This window comes from Gouania willdenowi, chromosome 6, assembly GCF_900634775.1.
Source record: "Gouania willdenowi chromosome 6, fGouWil2.1, whole genome shotgun sequence".
NCBI lineage: Eukaryota > Metazoa > Chordata > Actinopteri > Blenniiformes > Gobiesocidae > Gouania > Gouania willdenowi.
Window position 1 is genome coordinate 17,024,607 of NC_041049.1, and position 18,103 is coordinate 17,042,709.

General features: G+C 36.8%; 2 protein-coding genes across 2 annotated transcripts in view; both read right to left on the reverse strand.

Moving 5' to 3' along the window:
* The window catches only part of ahcyl2b (adenosylhomocysteinase like 2b), a 58,802-nt gene extending 54,933 nt beyond the window's left edge, over positions 1–3,869 (reverse strand). The window contains exon 1 of the mRNA XM_028450420.1: positions 3,486–3,869. Coding sequence (XP_028306221.1) covers positions 3,486–3,809 — 324 coding nt within the window. The 5' untranslated portion in view covers positions 3,810–3,869. The remainder of the gene's footprint in view (positions 1–3,485) is intronic.
* An 875-nt stretch (positions 3,870–4,744) lies between these two features.
* On the reverse strand, positions 4,745–15,848 carry tmem209 (transmembrane protein 209). Its single transcript, XM_028450421.1, has 15 exons — positions 15,742–15,848; positions 15,075–15,235; positions 12,871–12,929; positions 11,639–11,770; positions 11,357–11,565; positions 11,066–11,270; positions 10,122–10,297; positions 9,953–10,024; positions 9,121–9,217; positions 7,933–8,058; positions 7,757–7,854; positions 7,546–7,660; positions 7,377–7,474; positions 5,391–5,464; positions 4,745–5,149 (listed from the first exon to the last, which is right to left on the reverse strand). Exons 1-15 carry the CDS (start codon positions 15,817–15,819, stop codon positions 5,095–5,097), a joined length of 1,755 nt encoding a protein of 584 aa, XP_028306222.1. The 5' UTR covers positions 15,820–15,848; the 3' UTR covers positions 4,745–5,094.
* Positions 15,849–18,103: the final 2,255 nt, after the last annotated feature.

Here is an 18,103-nt window from a genome sequence, read left to right on the forward strand (position 1 = left end):
TTTACTTGTTAAACAGAAAGACCAATGCTTGAATCTACAAACAACATTATTTCCTTTTATTTTAATATGGTTTGACAGCAAGCTGACCTGGATGAGGCCGTAGTTGCAATGATTGTGCAGAACTGACTGTCTTTTTCTGTGGTGGGCAGAGAAGCTAAACAGAAAGCTATCTAAACATGACTGTAAACATGTGGACATCTGTTAATATGGAAGCATTCCTTGCGCTCACATGTCACTGCATTAATGAAGAACTTAAACTGTCTTCTGTCCTGTTGGGTGTGACTGGTTTCCCTCAATCCCCACACAGCTGCAAACCTCAACAACGTTTTAGAACAACTTATTGATGAAGGTGTCTTTAAAAACAAGATACATCGACTCATTACAGACAATGCTGAGAATTGTGCCAAACTTCTGGCACAAGCGCAAGGAAAGTGGTCTTTCTATTTAAAAATATTTCAGGGCCAGGGATAGGCGGTATACCAGTTCATACCAAATACCGGTATATATTTTCATTATAATATTCATTTTTAATATACCGCCGTACCGGTGTATTTGATTACAAACTTTTGGAACACTATGCTGCGCTGCGTTTCAGATCCTTTTTAACATTGCACTTCTAAATGGTAAGGTAAACAGTAGCGCTCTGGTGTTAGTTGTGGTGTAAATCATACGTGTAAATGGATAAGAAAGACACAATTGAAAGCTCTGAAGCTGCATGTGAGCATGTGCCTGCGTACGCATGCCTCTGCTACAGGAGAACAACACTCACGGACACCTAAGCATGGTTAGCTTAGCATGTTGGCTGTAATACACAAAAAAAGAAAGCAAAAGATTGAAATTTGTAATTCCTATAATGTTGAAATAAGTCCTGGTGAAGCTGCAAACAAAATGGTACTTTATTCACCATAACAAACCACCACACCACTGAGTATGTAGCATATAAAGCAAGAAATCAAGCTAATGCTAAAGCTAAGCGAGCACGGCAAAGAGCCATTGGAATTATTCTACAATATTCACTCATCATGACAGTAAAATACACCATCCTATGTTAATCGACTGCAGTAATTCATCTCTCATATTTATTTTTATTTATTTTTTTATTTTTATTTTTTACTATACTCTGCAAAATAAACCCGATTTTGATTCTGATCTCATTCAGTAGAAAATGCTGTGAACACCTGATTTTGCATGAAAAATAAAATACTGTTATATACCATGAAACCGTTGTGATATACATTTTTGGTCATACCGCCCAGCCCTAGCCAGGGTCTTGTAGAAGTTTAGGAACACTTTGAGAACCCTTCTGATGAACTGGTTCAGGAATTTGAAACAAGGTGGAACTCAATGTTTTTGAATGCTAAAATGCCTTTATGAGCACTTGGATCTCTCCCAACTAATGTTATTCCACTAACTTGTGTTGACTATAATGAGACGGTGACTGAGTACCTCAAAATGTCCCGATACAACTTTTTCATTTCTGATACGATGCCAATATTGTGACCTTGAATATTGGCCGATACCGATCCAATATCAGCATTAATCATTTATACTTGTATTCATTGTTTTGTAGTGTGGAATGTCAGAAAAGGCTTGATCAGGTGATATTACTCAAACAGAGAACAATAGTGAGCAACAGCAGAAAAACTGACCTAATTATTATAATCCAATGAGTTACATTTATACATTTTAACCAAAAGAATATTCTGAATAATAAATAAAACCTAAATTAGAAAATACTGAAAAATAACCTCAATAAATCCAATTAAAAAATATTATTATTTTGGGGATTTCAGATGCAGGCAGATAACGGACCATAATCCGATATCAATATCAGATATCGGTCCGATATCAGCCAGAAAACAAATATTGGATTTTATCGGACTGCATCTAAAATCTCCGATATATATATTATATTATATTTATTTAATTGTAGAATACTGTAGATATTATGTTGAAGGTTCAAATTAATGTAACCAATTGGTTAATAATAAATGGGTCAGTTTCTCTTATACCTACTGTTACTGACTATTGTTCTCTGTTTGAGTAACATCACTTGATCAAGCCTGTTCTAACATTCCACACTACAAAATAAGTAATAAAAGTATGTATGATTCGTGCTGATATCAAATCGGATCGATATCGGTATTGTATTGGAAGTGAATAATTTGTATGGGGACATCCCTAGAGACAGCCTTACTAGCAAAAGTTACAACAGAACTTTCCGAAGATAAGAACGTATCTGCACCGAAAGTCACACCCAACAAAAATTCATGAAGTTCTCATCCCTGATCAAAACATTAGGGTCCTGGCAATCGCAATAGTTCTCCACCCAAATCTCAAATATTAGCATTTGTTTTTTAAACCATTACCCAGGAAGTCATTGCTAGGATCACATCAAAAACACTGTACGCTGTATAAAATCTAAGCATGCCACCCCCTCAGTCAGCACCACAGGTAACTACAGTAAATAAACTAAGTTCCCCATAATCATCTTTAGACAACGTTACTTATAGTTCAGATACATAACATTGCATGTTGACTGAAATGTAATGCTGTTTGAGTCACAGACCTGGGCAATATATTCATGTGTTTTCAGTCTGAAATGTGGATCAGTGCTGAAGAGTTGTTTTTTTATTTGTCTGTTCTTTAGTCTTTAAAAAAATCAAAAAAAAAAAAAAACAATCAAGTTACAAGTAAAGAATAATAATTAAAAAAACAAAAAAAAACCCTGTCTCAATTCATTGCATTTTGTACTCATGCTTTTTGGGTGTGTCCGTGCATACGTATAAGTATCGGTATCAGTACTCGGGATATGCAAGTATCCAAACCTATAAGTTCCGGTATCGTATCAATATGGGGAAAAGTGGTATCGGTGCACTGGGGAAAGTTTTTAGGCAACTTTTGACTCCTTAATTAGAAGTTATAAGTCGGTCAAAAACGACTTTGATCCAATGATAAGGAAGCACAAATACACATATTATAGAACTAGGAAATATTGTCAAATATATACATTTATATGTAAAACCTTTATTCTGATCTACAACATATACGAATTACAGTTTAAAGTATTTGCCTTTACTTTTCTTTATATATGAAGTGCAATGGGATGCCAAACGTTTCACAATATCAATCACTTAAATTACTTCACAGAATTGATTTATTGAATCAAAAAGCTTCTGTTTCTCCATCATTACAAACAATGTAAACTCCTCAGTGTAGCGTCACAACTTCATTTAAGGCTCCATTACGGACAGTGTTGTCTTCCACAAGTGTGTGTGTCAGTGATTTAGTCTGAATGTCAGCTAAAACGATGCTACGTGTACTAAAGTGTGCCCTGCTGTCAGTCCAGCCACCATACACGGCAGTGTATCATTAAAGGCTTTAGCTGGCACCGCTGAATCAGCTCCAGCTAAGTGGTTAGCGTCCAACCACAATGCCAGCGTTCACCCAGCAGCCCTCACTGCGGCTCGGCTCGGCTCTCTCACCTTCTTCATCCGCGGAGCCTCGGCCACGGTGCCGTCCCGGTTCACGAAAGCCTCTCCGCCGTTCTGCTGCGGGTCCGGGCGCTTCATAGCCGAAGCCTGGGGCATCTTTGCGGGGTTTGGGGTGAGCAAACCCAGGCTGCCCTCCCCGGGTTTGACGGAGGGCTCAGCCGTGGGGGACGTGCCGGCCTCGTGTTGGTCGTTTCTGGGGATCTTCTTGCCGTCCGACGTGGGTGTCATTGGGGATCCGGCCGGTAAGTCTTTACCGGTTGGGACGTCTTTGAGATCGACCTCTGCCATTTTCGCTGCCACAACCTGGACTGACATCGCTGCAGTTTCTCAAAGTCCTTTTTCCACTGATAGCAAGTCAAGCGGATGTTAGCATGGTGCATTGTGGGTCATGTAGTTTAATTAAAAACATGTTTAAAGTCCACACAAAACACAAGTAACAGTCGTTATTAAGGCATCTAATCTTAAACGCAAAGCTTTTTATTGGTTCGGTAAATTAAAACGATCAAATGTCAATGTTTTAGTTGCTTATAATCCATCAGAAGATAACACAGGGACTACATTTCCCAGCAAAAAAAGGTACCCTACTCAATGCATTGTGGGAAATTGAGTTTAGATTAGCAAACAACGACCCCCCCATGAACTACAAAACACGATTTCTGCCTGTTCAATGCAGTTGTTGCCAAACGACTTCTGTTTTTGTCTTTGGGAGACATTGCTCTACATTTAAATGTACCCGTATTTTACATTTAGCAGAAATGTCTTAAATACAAAACCTGCCAAAAAAATAAACATTTTAAGTATTAGGAAAAAACGTTAAGTTCTTCCTCACAACTCAAATATTTTAGTTTCATGAAATATAAATTAGTCTTTCCATATGCTATAAAGCTAAGCCTGCTAATGAAATAAAAAAACATTTAATTACTGGGTTTAACAATTTAATGCTAATTTATGCTTTTCCTTCTGTAGCTCATAGGTGTTTAACCTCTCCAGTCCTAAATGAGGATGAGAACATGTAATTTAAATGGTCATGATGCTGCACATGATACCACTTTATGCCAAAACTCGTGCAATTGTGCATCAGAGGAGAATGTTAAGGTCAAATAGTATAAAATGAACAACACTGCCACCAAGTGAAACCCAAAAACACTTCAATACAGATCTATAAAGAGAACACAACACACTAAAGTAAGATTGTAAAATCTTTCATTTTTACATTTTGAGACATTTTCCAAAAATAAACACACACAAAAAACATGGCAACATTTATGGGAGTTTGTAACGTTAACGAATGGAAATGAATGGCAATTAAAAACAAAAACTAACAAGCAGGTAAATGTGACTAAATTGACTCGTGTGCTTTGTTTTCTTATGACGACAGGTCCATTTTTATTCAGACACATGGCAGGAGTGTCCTCTGTTTTTTTTTCTGTTGAAATAATAATCACTTACACAAACAAGCATAGGAACAAAGAAGTAGATAAAAATGGAGCCAACACTATAAAAAAGGCCAGTTGTACAGCATCTTTTTCCTTTAGTTCGTCCCTTATAAGGACGTCCTCAGGTTGTAGCACCTGCTTCAGTTTTTGTCAAAAAAAGTCCATTAGTTTTCAAATATCCATAAGATGTTGACACCCGACAGGCCCATGTTCACTCTCCTAAAAAGCAAAATAAAACAGACATAACAAACTGATCAGTTGTGAAGTCATACAACGATGAATAGTAGCAATAAAATGTGTTTAATGTACCTTTTAGGTCACACAAACTATCTATACACACGCAATTAGGACAGTTCATAATTCAAATCTTTTAAAAGAAAATGACCAAAACTCATGCTAATTCAATCTTTAAAAACATGCTTTATCATTTTGCATTGACATTAGAGATGCTGTAACTCACCCCAGCATTCCAGACTCTTTGCACTTAATCACGTAGAGGAACATGAGGACTGTGTGGAACAGATTGTTTCTGCCCTGTAATAGAAATCCAAAAGAGTTCATGTCACCATAATGAAAGTTTAAAAAACACACATAACATCCTATAATGTCACTAAAGATTACATCACACGTTTAGACGATTGGTTTTTTTCTTTGACGCAGGCTGTTGCTAACAGGCTAAATATTATAACGCCTTTAACAAAACAAACTGCTTTTAGTACAGAAAAAAAAAAACTTAATTTCGTGAAGGACAACAGTAATCAAAAGAAATATTAATCTAAATTTTCAAAAGATATGGTGAAATAAGCCTTTTTGAAGTAGGATGGAATGTAATTTTAGCTGCACTACATAATAAAGGTGTAAGAAAACATTTATTTGGTGATACGTTGTGCTATTTGCACAATTATCACAAGGGATGTAAGGATTAATGGTAAGGCAGTTAAAAATCGATTCATAGGTATCACGGTTCAAATCGATGCTCTGACAATTGAATCGCAGTACTTTTTTTAAACAGCAGAGGGCGCTATATATTTATCCATCTCGCCTAAAAGCGTAGGAGGCGGGCAGAATCTGCTACTACTTTCTTTCTGGCCGCCATCTACTCTTAAACATGTTCATAAATGATTCTTCACACCTTTAGCACCGGAAGAATATCTGTAATATTACGTGAATATCTGTAAAAGTCACGTTTTTCTATTAGTTCTGCCTGCAAGGATATCTGCATGCCAACAGACCACTGGGTTACCAGCGCCCTCTGCTGGTCCAAACAAATATCTGACGTAAATACAGTGCAGACTTTTTTTTTTTTTTTAAAGTCCAATTGTTAAGGCACAAAATACATTTTCAGTTGCACTTTTAAAAAGAAAAAGAACTTATGTAGTTTTGCATTGTTTACTATAGAAACAGAATTTAAATTAATAGGCTTCTTCTTCATTTGTATCATTCCTATATTTATTTCATTCTAGATTTATTTTGAGTTAAATTGCATTGTTTTGAATAGTTTATCAAGGGATTCTTTTGACAATTAAATATAAAAGGAAAACCGTACAGTATTTTCTAGTTTTTTCCCCCCCAAAAAATAAAGGAATATTTGTCTACATTCCCATTTTGTAAAATAAATTGTGACAGAATCGTATCAGGAGTTGAGTGAATCGTTACATCCCTAATAATCACATTGATACAAAATTTTTTTCCAAAATCATGTTTTTTTTTAACCAAAAAACCCAAAAACATTTAATTGTGCAAATATATGCATAGCACGTAAACTACCTCACTCCTCACTGCATTGTAGCTTGGCCATTGATTACACTTTATTTCATTAAAACATACTGTACATGTTTATAGATGTATGGTTACTTTTTTTTTTTAAATAATTCAAGAATGTAACATAAACAGAATCTGTTGTAGAAGCAAAAGTTAAACTTTTTTGAAAAATGTAATTTGACAGTTTGATAAACATTTATTTTTGATATTAGTACTTCGATTACAGTTAGCTACAATTCACCTGTTCCCGCAAGTTTAAATTTCTTTTAATACATTTTATTTTAAAATAAAAATGTGTAATTATTGATATCACAATGTGTATTGTGATATCAATACAAAATTGAGCTTTAAAATGAAACTACACAAATAATTATTTTTTTTAAATTAACCTGAGAATTTAAAATGTACCAAAGGCAAACTGAATAAACACACAATTACAGAGTGCAGAGCCCTTATTTTAAATGTAAATATTTTGCAACAATCAGGTTAATTTAATCGTGGCAACCAAAATCATGATCACGATTAAAATTCGATTAATTGCGCAGCACTACTACTACTACATAAGAAACGTGTTGAAAACCCATGTGGATTTCGGTAGTAGTAAATTACTAAATAATTAGATTTCTGAGCACGATTCACTAATAAAAACAATAAATATAAAGAAAAGCATGGGAGTGGCTGTCACCTTAGGGAGACTGCAAACGTGTCCTTGGTATATGAGCTGGTAATGTGGAGGAGTTGTGCTGCTTTGGTGGATGCATAACAGGTTCTCCTTGGTAACATCTGTCAGACCAAAACAAATGATAGACATTAAAATCATTCCGACCACATTCAGTGCTTTAGCATTTCTCTACCTGGTTTGTCTGGTGTGTGACTGAAGTGCTGAGAGGTAAAGGTCTTCCCGTCTGGGTATTTAGGGTGTGGGGGCAGCCTGGAGTCCAGGTACGTGCACAACACATGCATGAGGATCTGAGAGAGAATCAACAGTTTGTGGCGAGATGCTTTTTTTTTTTTTTTTTTTTTTTTTTTAATATTGCACTTGTTCATGTCCGAGTGGCGACTCACAGCACAGTCAGTTGGGAGGTCTGTGTCCCACTTCCTATTCTTTAGGTCACCGCCTCTATTCCAGCGAAAGGAGCTCATGCAGCCGCTGTGTGCTAGCTCTGACAGCAGAAAACAGAGCATTCAACACACAAATACAACAAACAACACTAACACACAACCTGCACTGCTCCACTTACCTTTGATTCTGTCCACCAGATACTCCTGGTTGGGTGTGATGTCCAGGTACTGGACTAATGAGTTAAGGGTTGGAATTATCGAGGCTTTCATAACTGATGCCTGTTTCAGACTGCTGATGCTGGCCTCTGTGGAAGGAAGGCAGGGATTCATTCAGTGTTTTTCAACCCTGGGGTCACCTAAAATGTCTAGTAACTCATTTTTACAAAATTACTAAAAACGATTATTCCTTTTCAAATTAAAACACTACACACAATCTCAAACAACTGTATTATTCTATACTTTCACTTCCTCAAATATGAATCTAGTTAAAAAGAAAAACACAGTATAAATATATGTGAGCTGATGCATCTCGTCACTATAGTGCTGCTCATAATAACTATATCACAAACATAGTCAAAAACTAATTTTAAAAAAAAAAAAAAAAAAAGGTCTTTGGGGTCACCAGAAACTTGTGAAATCAAAATGGGGTCACGACCTAAAAAAAGATTGGGAACCACTGGATTAATGAGTCAGTTAACTTAATTAGCATCATACTCTACTTTTTATGTATTCAAAATAAATGAAAATCTAAATAAATTATAGTGCTGTCAAACAATTACATTTTTTAATCATGATTAAAAAAACATGATTTTACTGAGTTATTTGCGATTAATATTAATAATTGCTTTGGTTTTTTTGCTGAAACTCCATATTGTGTCCTGGCAAAATAAATTGAACGTATTAGTAACTTTGTTCCAGCAAATGTATTGTGCAAAACAACATTAAAGTTTCAGTGTTTGTTCAAAGTGCCTTTTTAACAAATGCTTCCTTTATAAGGAAGCACATATTTTTTAATATAAACTGGCATGTTTTGGATCGTTGGCGCTGGCATTACACCTGTTGGTTTTATTTATGAGTTGTCAGGAATGTACGCAAATCTTTTGTCATCCTTTTGTTTCTTCCTCTTCCTCAAGTCTTTACAAGCAGGGGAACAACAATAAAAACTACACTTCCCAAAGATAAAACAATACACTATGCCTCCACTTCCCATAATGCATCATCATTTGAGGTCACACCCAGCCTGCAACTGTTTAAACTAACCTCTGATGAACCATAGAAGCCTTAAAAAGACTTAAGAAAACTTAACACAGTGTCATTGTTAAAATCATCCAACATTAAAGCTTGGAATCAATGAGGAGCTGGTTTACCTCCAATCTGCAGCTCTGGACAGCCCATCCTCCTGAGCTGACTGTTCACTGAGTCGATCTCCTTCACTATGGGAACCAAGATGGTGTCACTGATCCACTGCAACGGACAACACACAAAGGACACACAAATTGAACTAATGCAGATTAGTGCAGGGCAATATATTGTCATTCAAGATATATCAAGTTTTCTATTCTGGCAATATCAAAAATGTAATCTATATCGAGATAAATCTATATTTTTTTTTTTACTTGTTTTGATTTATACAATCAACATACAAATGTTATTCATAGAGTACAGTCAAACAGTGTTTCCATATTTCTGAGATACAAATTTAAGCTTATTTTGTATTAAAATACGCATTTTAGGAGTCACTGCTTTCACTACTTCTCACAAATACATTAAAATTACAGTTGGATGATCACTGAGTGCATCCTAACCCAGACCTAACCCTAAACAAGCCACACTACTGAACTCACTCACACGTGCTGTCCCTTAGAGGACAAAAAGAAAAGTAGGACATATTGTGCAGCTATTTTGTTAATAAATGTGTCTGTGTGGCATTTTTCATCAGCAAATTTAACCCAGAATTGTTTTTCTGAGAAGACTTTGAGTTAAAAATATCAAGGTTTATATCGTATATTGCCATTTTCAGAAACAATATCAATATGAGTTGTGGTCCATATTGCCCAGCCCTAGTGCCGATGTTTAATGACCACACTGTGCAGCATCACTTGTCTCTTTACAAACACATGCTGCTGCTTTTTGATGCATGTGATATATTCAACCTTTTCAATCTGGTTACACTTTTAAAGCCTGAAAGAAACTACTTACATTTCTGAGTTTGGCCGTCCAGCTATCAATACGATCCATCTCTGGGCAGCTCGCTGTGATTCGAGCCCACACCTACAAACCAGGAGGACGTGTTTAATTTGTTTATTCATTACAAATCTGACATGACCTCCATGAGGCTACAGTAAATATCAATGTCTGAGCTACTGACCTCCTCTGCAGCCTGTTTGGAGCCCAGGTCTGTTTCGTCCTTGTTTGCTGATGGAGCCTGGGAGCGACAGGCAGGCTGGTAAAGGAATTTTCTCAGGCTCTGAGCATAGTCTCCCATTGTACGGTTATAGTTCCAAAACTTTGGTCTGTGGCTCTGAGACACCGACTCTGGACTGCCTGCAGAGGAAACCCAGCATCCATTTATTACAGAGCAGTGGTTAAGTTCATACAGCCTAGAGCATGGATATCTTATAGCAATGTTTCTCAAAGAGGGGAATGGAGATATGACAGGTGGGGTGCAACAAACAAGAGGCAATTTTAATCAATAAAGATCATTAACACTAAACAAAATGCCTACACACAAATAACTAAATGAAAAGCCTTAAAATTAAAAGAGCATTAAATTATTAGATTAGATATGCGACCAGGAACAAAAAGTGACATAGAACTAAAGTGCCAAAAATAAAAGGATTTTTTCTTTTTTTGTTTTCTGAAGTTTTGTGTCTGCAAAAAATTATTTCTTTATTTCCTGTATTTTTAAATACTGCACTTTTACATTTGTTTTTTTATGCAGGTGATTAGTTTAATTTAGTTCTTGATTTATTATGAAACACGATGTTACTTGCTCCCTGTCAGTTCATTTCATTCTTACACTGAATTTCCTTTTTTGTTTTCTATTGTACTTTTGCATTTGTTTTTTTTTAATGCAGGCAATTCGTTCACCTTCATTCACAGTGGGGAACACCCAAAAAGTTTGAGAACCACTGTCTTATAGCAAGGAAATGATGAGCTGGATTCCATCCAGATTTACACAAACAGACATTTATCTTTATATTCCTCATGCATGTTTGGTGCTGGCGTGTCTATTGTCACCTGGATTAATTCCTTAAATTCCTCTAGTCCTGCTCTAATTGTTCACACGTTGAATTCTTTTAAAGTACTAACCTAGCTGGCTTTGATGGCTTTTCTCTTCCTCCGAGCGTAAAAACCTCTCTAAGCTTTTCTGGTCCTCCATGTAGTCCTCTTTGCTTCCAGGGGAGTTAAACACAGAAGGGGAAGTGCGGTACCGAGCTCTTAGACCTAATCCCTCCGCTGAACCCAAACTGCTCTTATAGGGAGAAGAGCCTGAGGAAGGACTGTAGTTCAGAACCTGAAGATGACAAAAAATACCAAGCAGTCGTAAAAAATACAATTAAAACAACTTGAGAAATTGATGTAGTAAAACCAAGCACAAACTTTTCCAAAGGCGGCTGAGGGGGAAAAGGCGCCTCCCGCATTGCCTGGTGTTGAAGGGTTGCTAAGAGGGGGGCTATACCCGGGAACACAGCTGGGGGAAAACTTGGGGCTGATGGTGGCAGGACGAGAAGGGCTGAAGCTCAGCACGCTCTGACCTGGCAGCGGAGTCTCCTTCTTCTCTGGCATCTGGGGCGGAGAGGCCTGGATACCTGGAAAAGATAAGGAAATAAAATTACTTGGTGATTAAAAACATGCACAATTTTATTCATGAAGGATTCTTACTTGTCTTTCTCAATCCCACGACCTGGTGTTGCTCATGGGTTAAAGAAATAGTAGAAGGAGCCATTGTGTATTTGAAATACTTCCAGAAGTCAAAAAGGGCATTAAGGCTGAAAAGGGAGGCAAACGCTAGTTCTGTGAAAAACAAGGAAAACAAAACATTAATCAACTAGTTTCCTTAATTAATGCTGCAAATTAATTGACGTTGATCAATAGCCCAGCTGATTAAATGCAACTTTAAAGTTATTTGATTTATCCATGTTTACTATTTGTGATACAAGCAACTTTTTTCTTTACATTGTATCCCAGAAATATGATAGTTTGTTCAAGTTTGCCTTCTGTTATTAATCATCAGCTTCACAGTCATTATGTCAGAGATTCCCAATCCCAACCTTTTTCGTGTTGTGACCCCATTTTGATGTCACAAATGTCCAGCGACCCCAGAGTCATTTTTTGTTTTGTTTATTAAAGTGTGTTAAAAATACAGAGTAGCCAGGATTAGTGCACAAAGTGACAAATGCAGCACCTCAGATATTATTATACTGCATTTTATTTTAACTAGATTTATATTTTGAGAACGTTTAAGCATAGGGTACAGTTATCTGATACTGTATGTATTGTGTGTGATGTGTATATAAAATAGAATTTGAATCTATATTTATAACTCTTTGTTGTATCAATTACTGGACATTTCAGGAAACCCCAAGGTTGAAAAAAAAAAAGACCTTATGTTGACAGTGTTACTAATTAAAGTTATTTATTTTAATTTAGTAGTGTTTTGCCTCTTTGTCTTGAATCATATTTTCGGTATTATACAAATTTATGTTCATGTACAGTGTATATATATCCTGTGTATATCATTGTTCTCATTTCAAATATCGACCAATATATCGGTTATTGACAGATACATTGGTATCTACTTTTTAAAACTCTCAAAACCGGTATCGGTATTAGCCTGAAAGATTCCGTATCGGTCTGGCTCGAGTACATGTTCTAAAAACTGTAAGATAAAAGAAGACACTCACTGGAGCAGATGTGTAAATAACACAGACCCTGGGCTTAATTGAATGTTCTCGAACCCTGCTTTATCCTACAGCCCATGCATTTGCGACCACACATGTTGATGTTGAGTGAATATAAGTGTGTTAGTGCGATTTGTCCAGGGTCAAAATCAGTCAAAGACAGACTATAGTGGTCAGGCCAAGCAATATCAATGAGTAGCTGTAGTGTCTTACCAATGTACCAGATCGGCCAATAGGTGATACTGTAGTATCTGCTCAGCAGGTTTCCTGACCTGAATCAGAAAAGTTCATTTTGCTAAGTACAGTTTTAAAAAACAGCATAACAAGGATAGATGATCAGGATAAAGGATACATTATTTCTTTTATCTTTTTTTTTTCCAGGAAAATAAATATACAAATATAAATATATAAACATATACACAGTGCTGCAGGTAATACTGACTTTAGAGCATCATCTACAGACCTGTTGGATCTGTAAGTGAACTGCAGGGGGTCGGTGATGTCCTTGATGTGGCAGAGCATGAGGTGTTTAAAAGATTTCATGACCACAGAGGTCAAAGCGACGGGTCTGTAGTCATTGGCCACGGTTACATGATGTTTTTTAATTCCAAATTATTTATTCCGATTTAAATTATTCCGAATTCAAGTGCTCTGCTTTGTGTTTACATGGAAATGCTAATTCCCGAACAAGTTTTACATGGAAAACAAGTTTATTCGGCTTTAGATAATTCCGCTTTAGGTCTGGGGGTTGGGAAGGCAGGGACGAACATTGAGTATCACGTTTATCAGGAAAAACACACAAACCTTTTATTGTCTGCTATAACACAGAACATCACACATGATAACTGTTTTCACCTTTGATTGTAGTTTTGAAGCAGCAGCTCGACAATAACACACGGCTTCAGTTTGGACCGTGGAGCAGAAGAGGATAGGAACTAATCACTGGTAAAAAGCCCAGTAAACCTCTGGAAAACAATCACCAGGAATAAATATTTGCTCCCTGTAGGGATGTAACAATTAATCGTAAGGCAGTTAAAAATCGATTCATAGGTATCACGATTCACATCGATACACTGAAAATTTAATCGCAGTACATTTTTTAAACAGCAGAGGGCGCTATATATTTATCCCCTTGTTCAGAAGAGTAGGCGGCGGGCGGAATCTGCTACTTTTTTTTCTGGCGCCTTCTACTCTTAAAAATGTTCATAAATGATTCCTTACCCCTTTAGCAGTGAAAGAATATCTGTAATATTACGTGAATATCTGTAAAAGTCACATTTTTCTATTAGCTCTGTCTGCTAGCATAGCATCTCTTCTTCACTGCTAGAATAACTGCATGCCAAGAGACCACTGGGTTACCAGCACCCTCTGCTGGTCCAAACAAATATCTGATGTAAATACATTGCAATGACTGTTTTTTTTAAAAAAGTCCAATTGTTAAGGCACAAAATACATTTTCAGTTGGACTTTTAAAAAGAAAAATAACTATTATGCAGTTTTGCATTTTTTTTACTATAGAACCAGAATTTAAATTAATAGGCTTCTTCTTCATTTGTATTATTCCTTTATTTATTTCATTCAAGATTTATTTTTTTAGTTAAATTGCATTGTTTTGAATAGTTTATCAATTCTTTTGACAATCAAAAATAAAAGGAAAATAATACAGTATTTTGTATTTTTTTCCCTCAAAAAAAATAACGGAATATTTGTCAGTCATCATTAGGGATGTAACGATTAATCGTAAGGCAGTGAAAAATCAATTCTTAGGTATCACGGTTCACATCGATGCTCTGAAAATTGAAACGCAGTACTTTTTTTAAACAGCATATATCCTTCTCGTCTAAAAGTGTAGGCGGCGGGCGGAATCTGCTACTACTTTGTTTCTTGCCGCCATCTACTCTTAAACATGTTCATAAATGATTCCTCACCCCTTTAGCACCGAAAAAATATCTGTAATATTACGTGAATATCTGTAAAAGTCCCGTTTTTCTATTAGGTCTGTCTGCTAGCATAGCTTCTCTTCTTCAATGCAAGGATATCTGCATGCCAATGACCACTGGGTTACCAGCGCCCTCAGCTGGTCCAAACAATTATCTATTAGGCTTCTTCATTTGTATTACTTTATTTATTTCATTGAAGATTTATTTTTAGTTAAATTGCATTGTTTTTAATAGTTTATCAAGGGATTGTTAATCAAATCTACAATAGAAGGTATTCAAATTGTTTGCCAGGCACAGGTTGTTTGCAGCAGCAAGGGCTCTGGGCTTTAAGTTTGTTATTTGCCTAAGCCCTCTTCATACAGAAGCAGAGTCAATGGCAGAGAAATGGTGTTGTTGCTTCTCTGAGTACAAATGTTTGGCTTTCCTCACCTCCTTTTCAAACATGTGTGACATTAGAACACACACACACTGACTTACATTTCAGTGTAAATCATCCCAGCCAAGCAGACGTTAAGAACAGCCCAGGCCAGAACCACATGCCGAGCCTGCTCCTCCCTCCTCATCTTCATCACCCTGTCTATCATACTGGGAACCCCCTCCTTTGGGGGGGTCATCATCATTTTATCCCGCTGATCAGGCTGGAAGAAAAGAACACAAAAACCACACAGAGGGCTTTTCCACCAAGGGCACGGGCTTTTCGTTTGGAACTTCAGTTGGAGCTAGAGCTACTTCGAAGCTTGTCCTGTTTAGCTGAAGAACCGTCACAAGATGGCAGTGGCAGTTTACGCATGAGCACTTGCGCCATAATGAAGCCCGTGCTTTGACTGTTGACATCGTATGAATACTATCCTCTCCTATGTAAATATTCAGCTGAACAACTCTATCCGTCTTCATCGGAATCACAGGAATCTGGGAGTCACATTAACATGAGGAGGGGCAAAGTTTGACTTCCAGCAGGGAGCAGCTCAGTGGACTTAGCATGCTAGCTGAGATTAGCTTTTATCTACTCGTTACAAACGTAACAACACTGGCCGCTCAACGGCTGCTATGCTTCAGTTTACATTTCCACACATTCTATTAAAAAACAGTATTTGGCCACCAATGCGCGATAATAATAAGTTAAAGTAGGAAAGTAAATACATACCACGATGAACGAATGATAACCGCAGCGCTGCATAGGTTGTATTGTAACCGGAAGTGATAGGTAGCACTTCCAGGTCATGCTTCTTCTTCTTCTTCTTCTTCTTCTTCTAATGGTTTCCGGCAGGCTGTACACTAAAAGAAGCGTAATGCTGCCCTCTTCTGTTCACTTAGATTCACTCCATTTTAGATTCTCAAATAGAGGTTGGTAGATTGGAGATAACTCATGACTGCCTTATCTATTAAAATCGACCCTGTTCTTGGTGCAAATATTGACTTTATTGAAAACACTGTCAGCCCAAGAGTTGAAAGTTCTTTATATAACATTCCCCTTTCAACAGAATAACATCCACAGGCCAATAGAACATGGGAAATAGTCTCATGTTGACCACACTGACATAATCCATCCGGATGTTTGCCTATTCGATTTAAATATGCAGCTAGTCCACAATGCCCCAGTCTTAATCTGGTTATCTTAACTTGATTTGATCGGCAAGTTGCCCACAGGAGTCTAGTGCCCTGCACACAAGATTGACACTTAAAATAATGCCTCCCTCTAGACTCATTCTCCCACTCCCTTTGCCATTGCTGATACACAGTAGCTTTGAAAACACTGATACACTCAGCCTTCCCCAATCGGACCACATATTCAATTTCCGTCTCGAGAAGAGCCTTCTTTGCTAGCCTATCAGCAGCTTCATTCCCCACAATACCTGAATGAGATTCCAGGTCATGCCAATAACGAGCGCAGTCTCTGAATATGAAAATAAAATTATCTTGTTCAAAGTTGTTAATTTTCAGTTGATGTATGACATTTTCTGGAACAGGTACCGTGCGTATTCAGTGAAATTCAGTGAATTTTTAAAGGCCGTGGCTATGGATACATTAAACGTATCTCTATTCCAGGGGTGTCCAATTCCGGTCCTTGAGGGCCACTATAGCATGTTTTAGATGTTTCCTTCTTCCAACACACCTGATTCAAATGATTAGGATCATTATCAGGCTTCTGCAGAGCTGGATGAGGAGTTGATCATTTGAATCAGGAGTGTTGGAAGAGGGAAACATCTAAAACATGCTGGATAGTGGCCCTAGAGGACCTTAATTGGACACCCCTGCTCTATGCATACGCAGCCTCCCTTATTGGCAGGTTGAGGTCACGTGATAGGTGCGCCACGTGACTTAAAGCTTCGTCAGTTTTATTTTAGCTCATATTTATTTTTAGCTACCCCGCAAACTTTTTTTTATTTTAGCCCTATCCGAGGAAATACCCTAAAATGTTTATTGTTTTCATATATGTATTTTTAAAGTTGGAATTTGCCATGTTAAATATGTTAAAATGAAAAAATATATTTGACTAAAGTGGGATTCAAACCCACAGCAGAGGAAGGAAGAATCCTTGAATCAGGCGCCTTAGACCATTCGGCCATCCTGACACGATGAAAAAACACAGGCACATTATGTTTATGCAGAAAAAGTCTGGCAAAAAAAGTCTGCCTTATTTCTTAAATTTATTCTTCCTCAATTGTTGCTTACTCAACTGTATTTTCTCTTGGATATTTTACCTCACAATATTTAGATATTATTCACTCAGATAATTCTCAAAAGCATTTAAATTACCATGACTGAGAAACAGTCAAAGACACAACAGAAACAGCTTAAACTTACATTTATTTATTTACTATATTTTATTTTTTACAACTATTGAGTCATTTCCTGAAATTGTATCTAAAATATTGCTTTTATTAATAATTTTTGCATCTACGACATGTGAACAAAGTTACACACAACACAGTTTGACTATCTCAACCAAAAGCCCTGTTGTTGTTTGTCCACTGTGCGCCAATTCAGCACGGAAATCTAGGCACATGCAGCATTAATCCGACTCCTTGGACACTGATTTAGTTTTACGGTCCTGTGAAGAAAACGAGAAGCAATTCATAGTGCACCAAATAAAGATATCAAACATTTAATTTGTAGTGCTCGTCAAAATGTCATGATTTCAATCAGCGGCACAAGAAAGTCAAACAAAACCTTAGTTTAAAAAATCAGCATTTCCTTACATGTGAAAACAATCACAATATTTTAAATACTTTCTTTCAAACAGAGAACAGTTTTTTTCTTTTTTTTTTTTAAAAAAAAGGTCCATCAACAGAAATATGAAGGCTTTTTATTGTTTTGTACAGAATGTATAAATGACAGTGGTCAGTGAGATGCTGAAAAAGGGTTGAATGAATGAATAATCAATAGCTTATACAAATGTTATCAGAAACCAGGCTTAAGGTTAACTCAGAGAAAAGACTTCTGTAAAAAATAAATAATAAAAATCAATGTTTTCAAGCAGCAGTTGTGATTTTTTTTTTAAATTG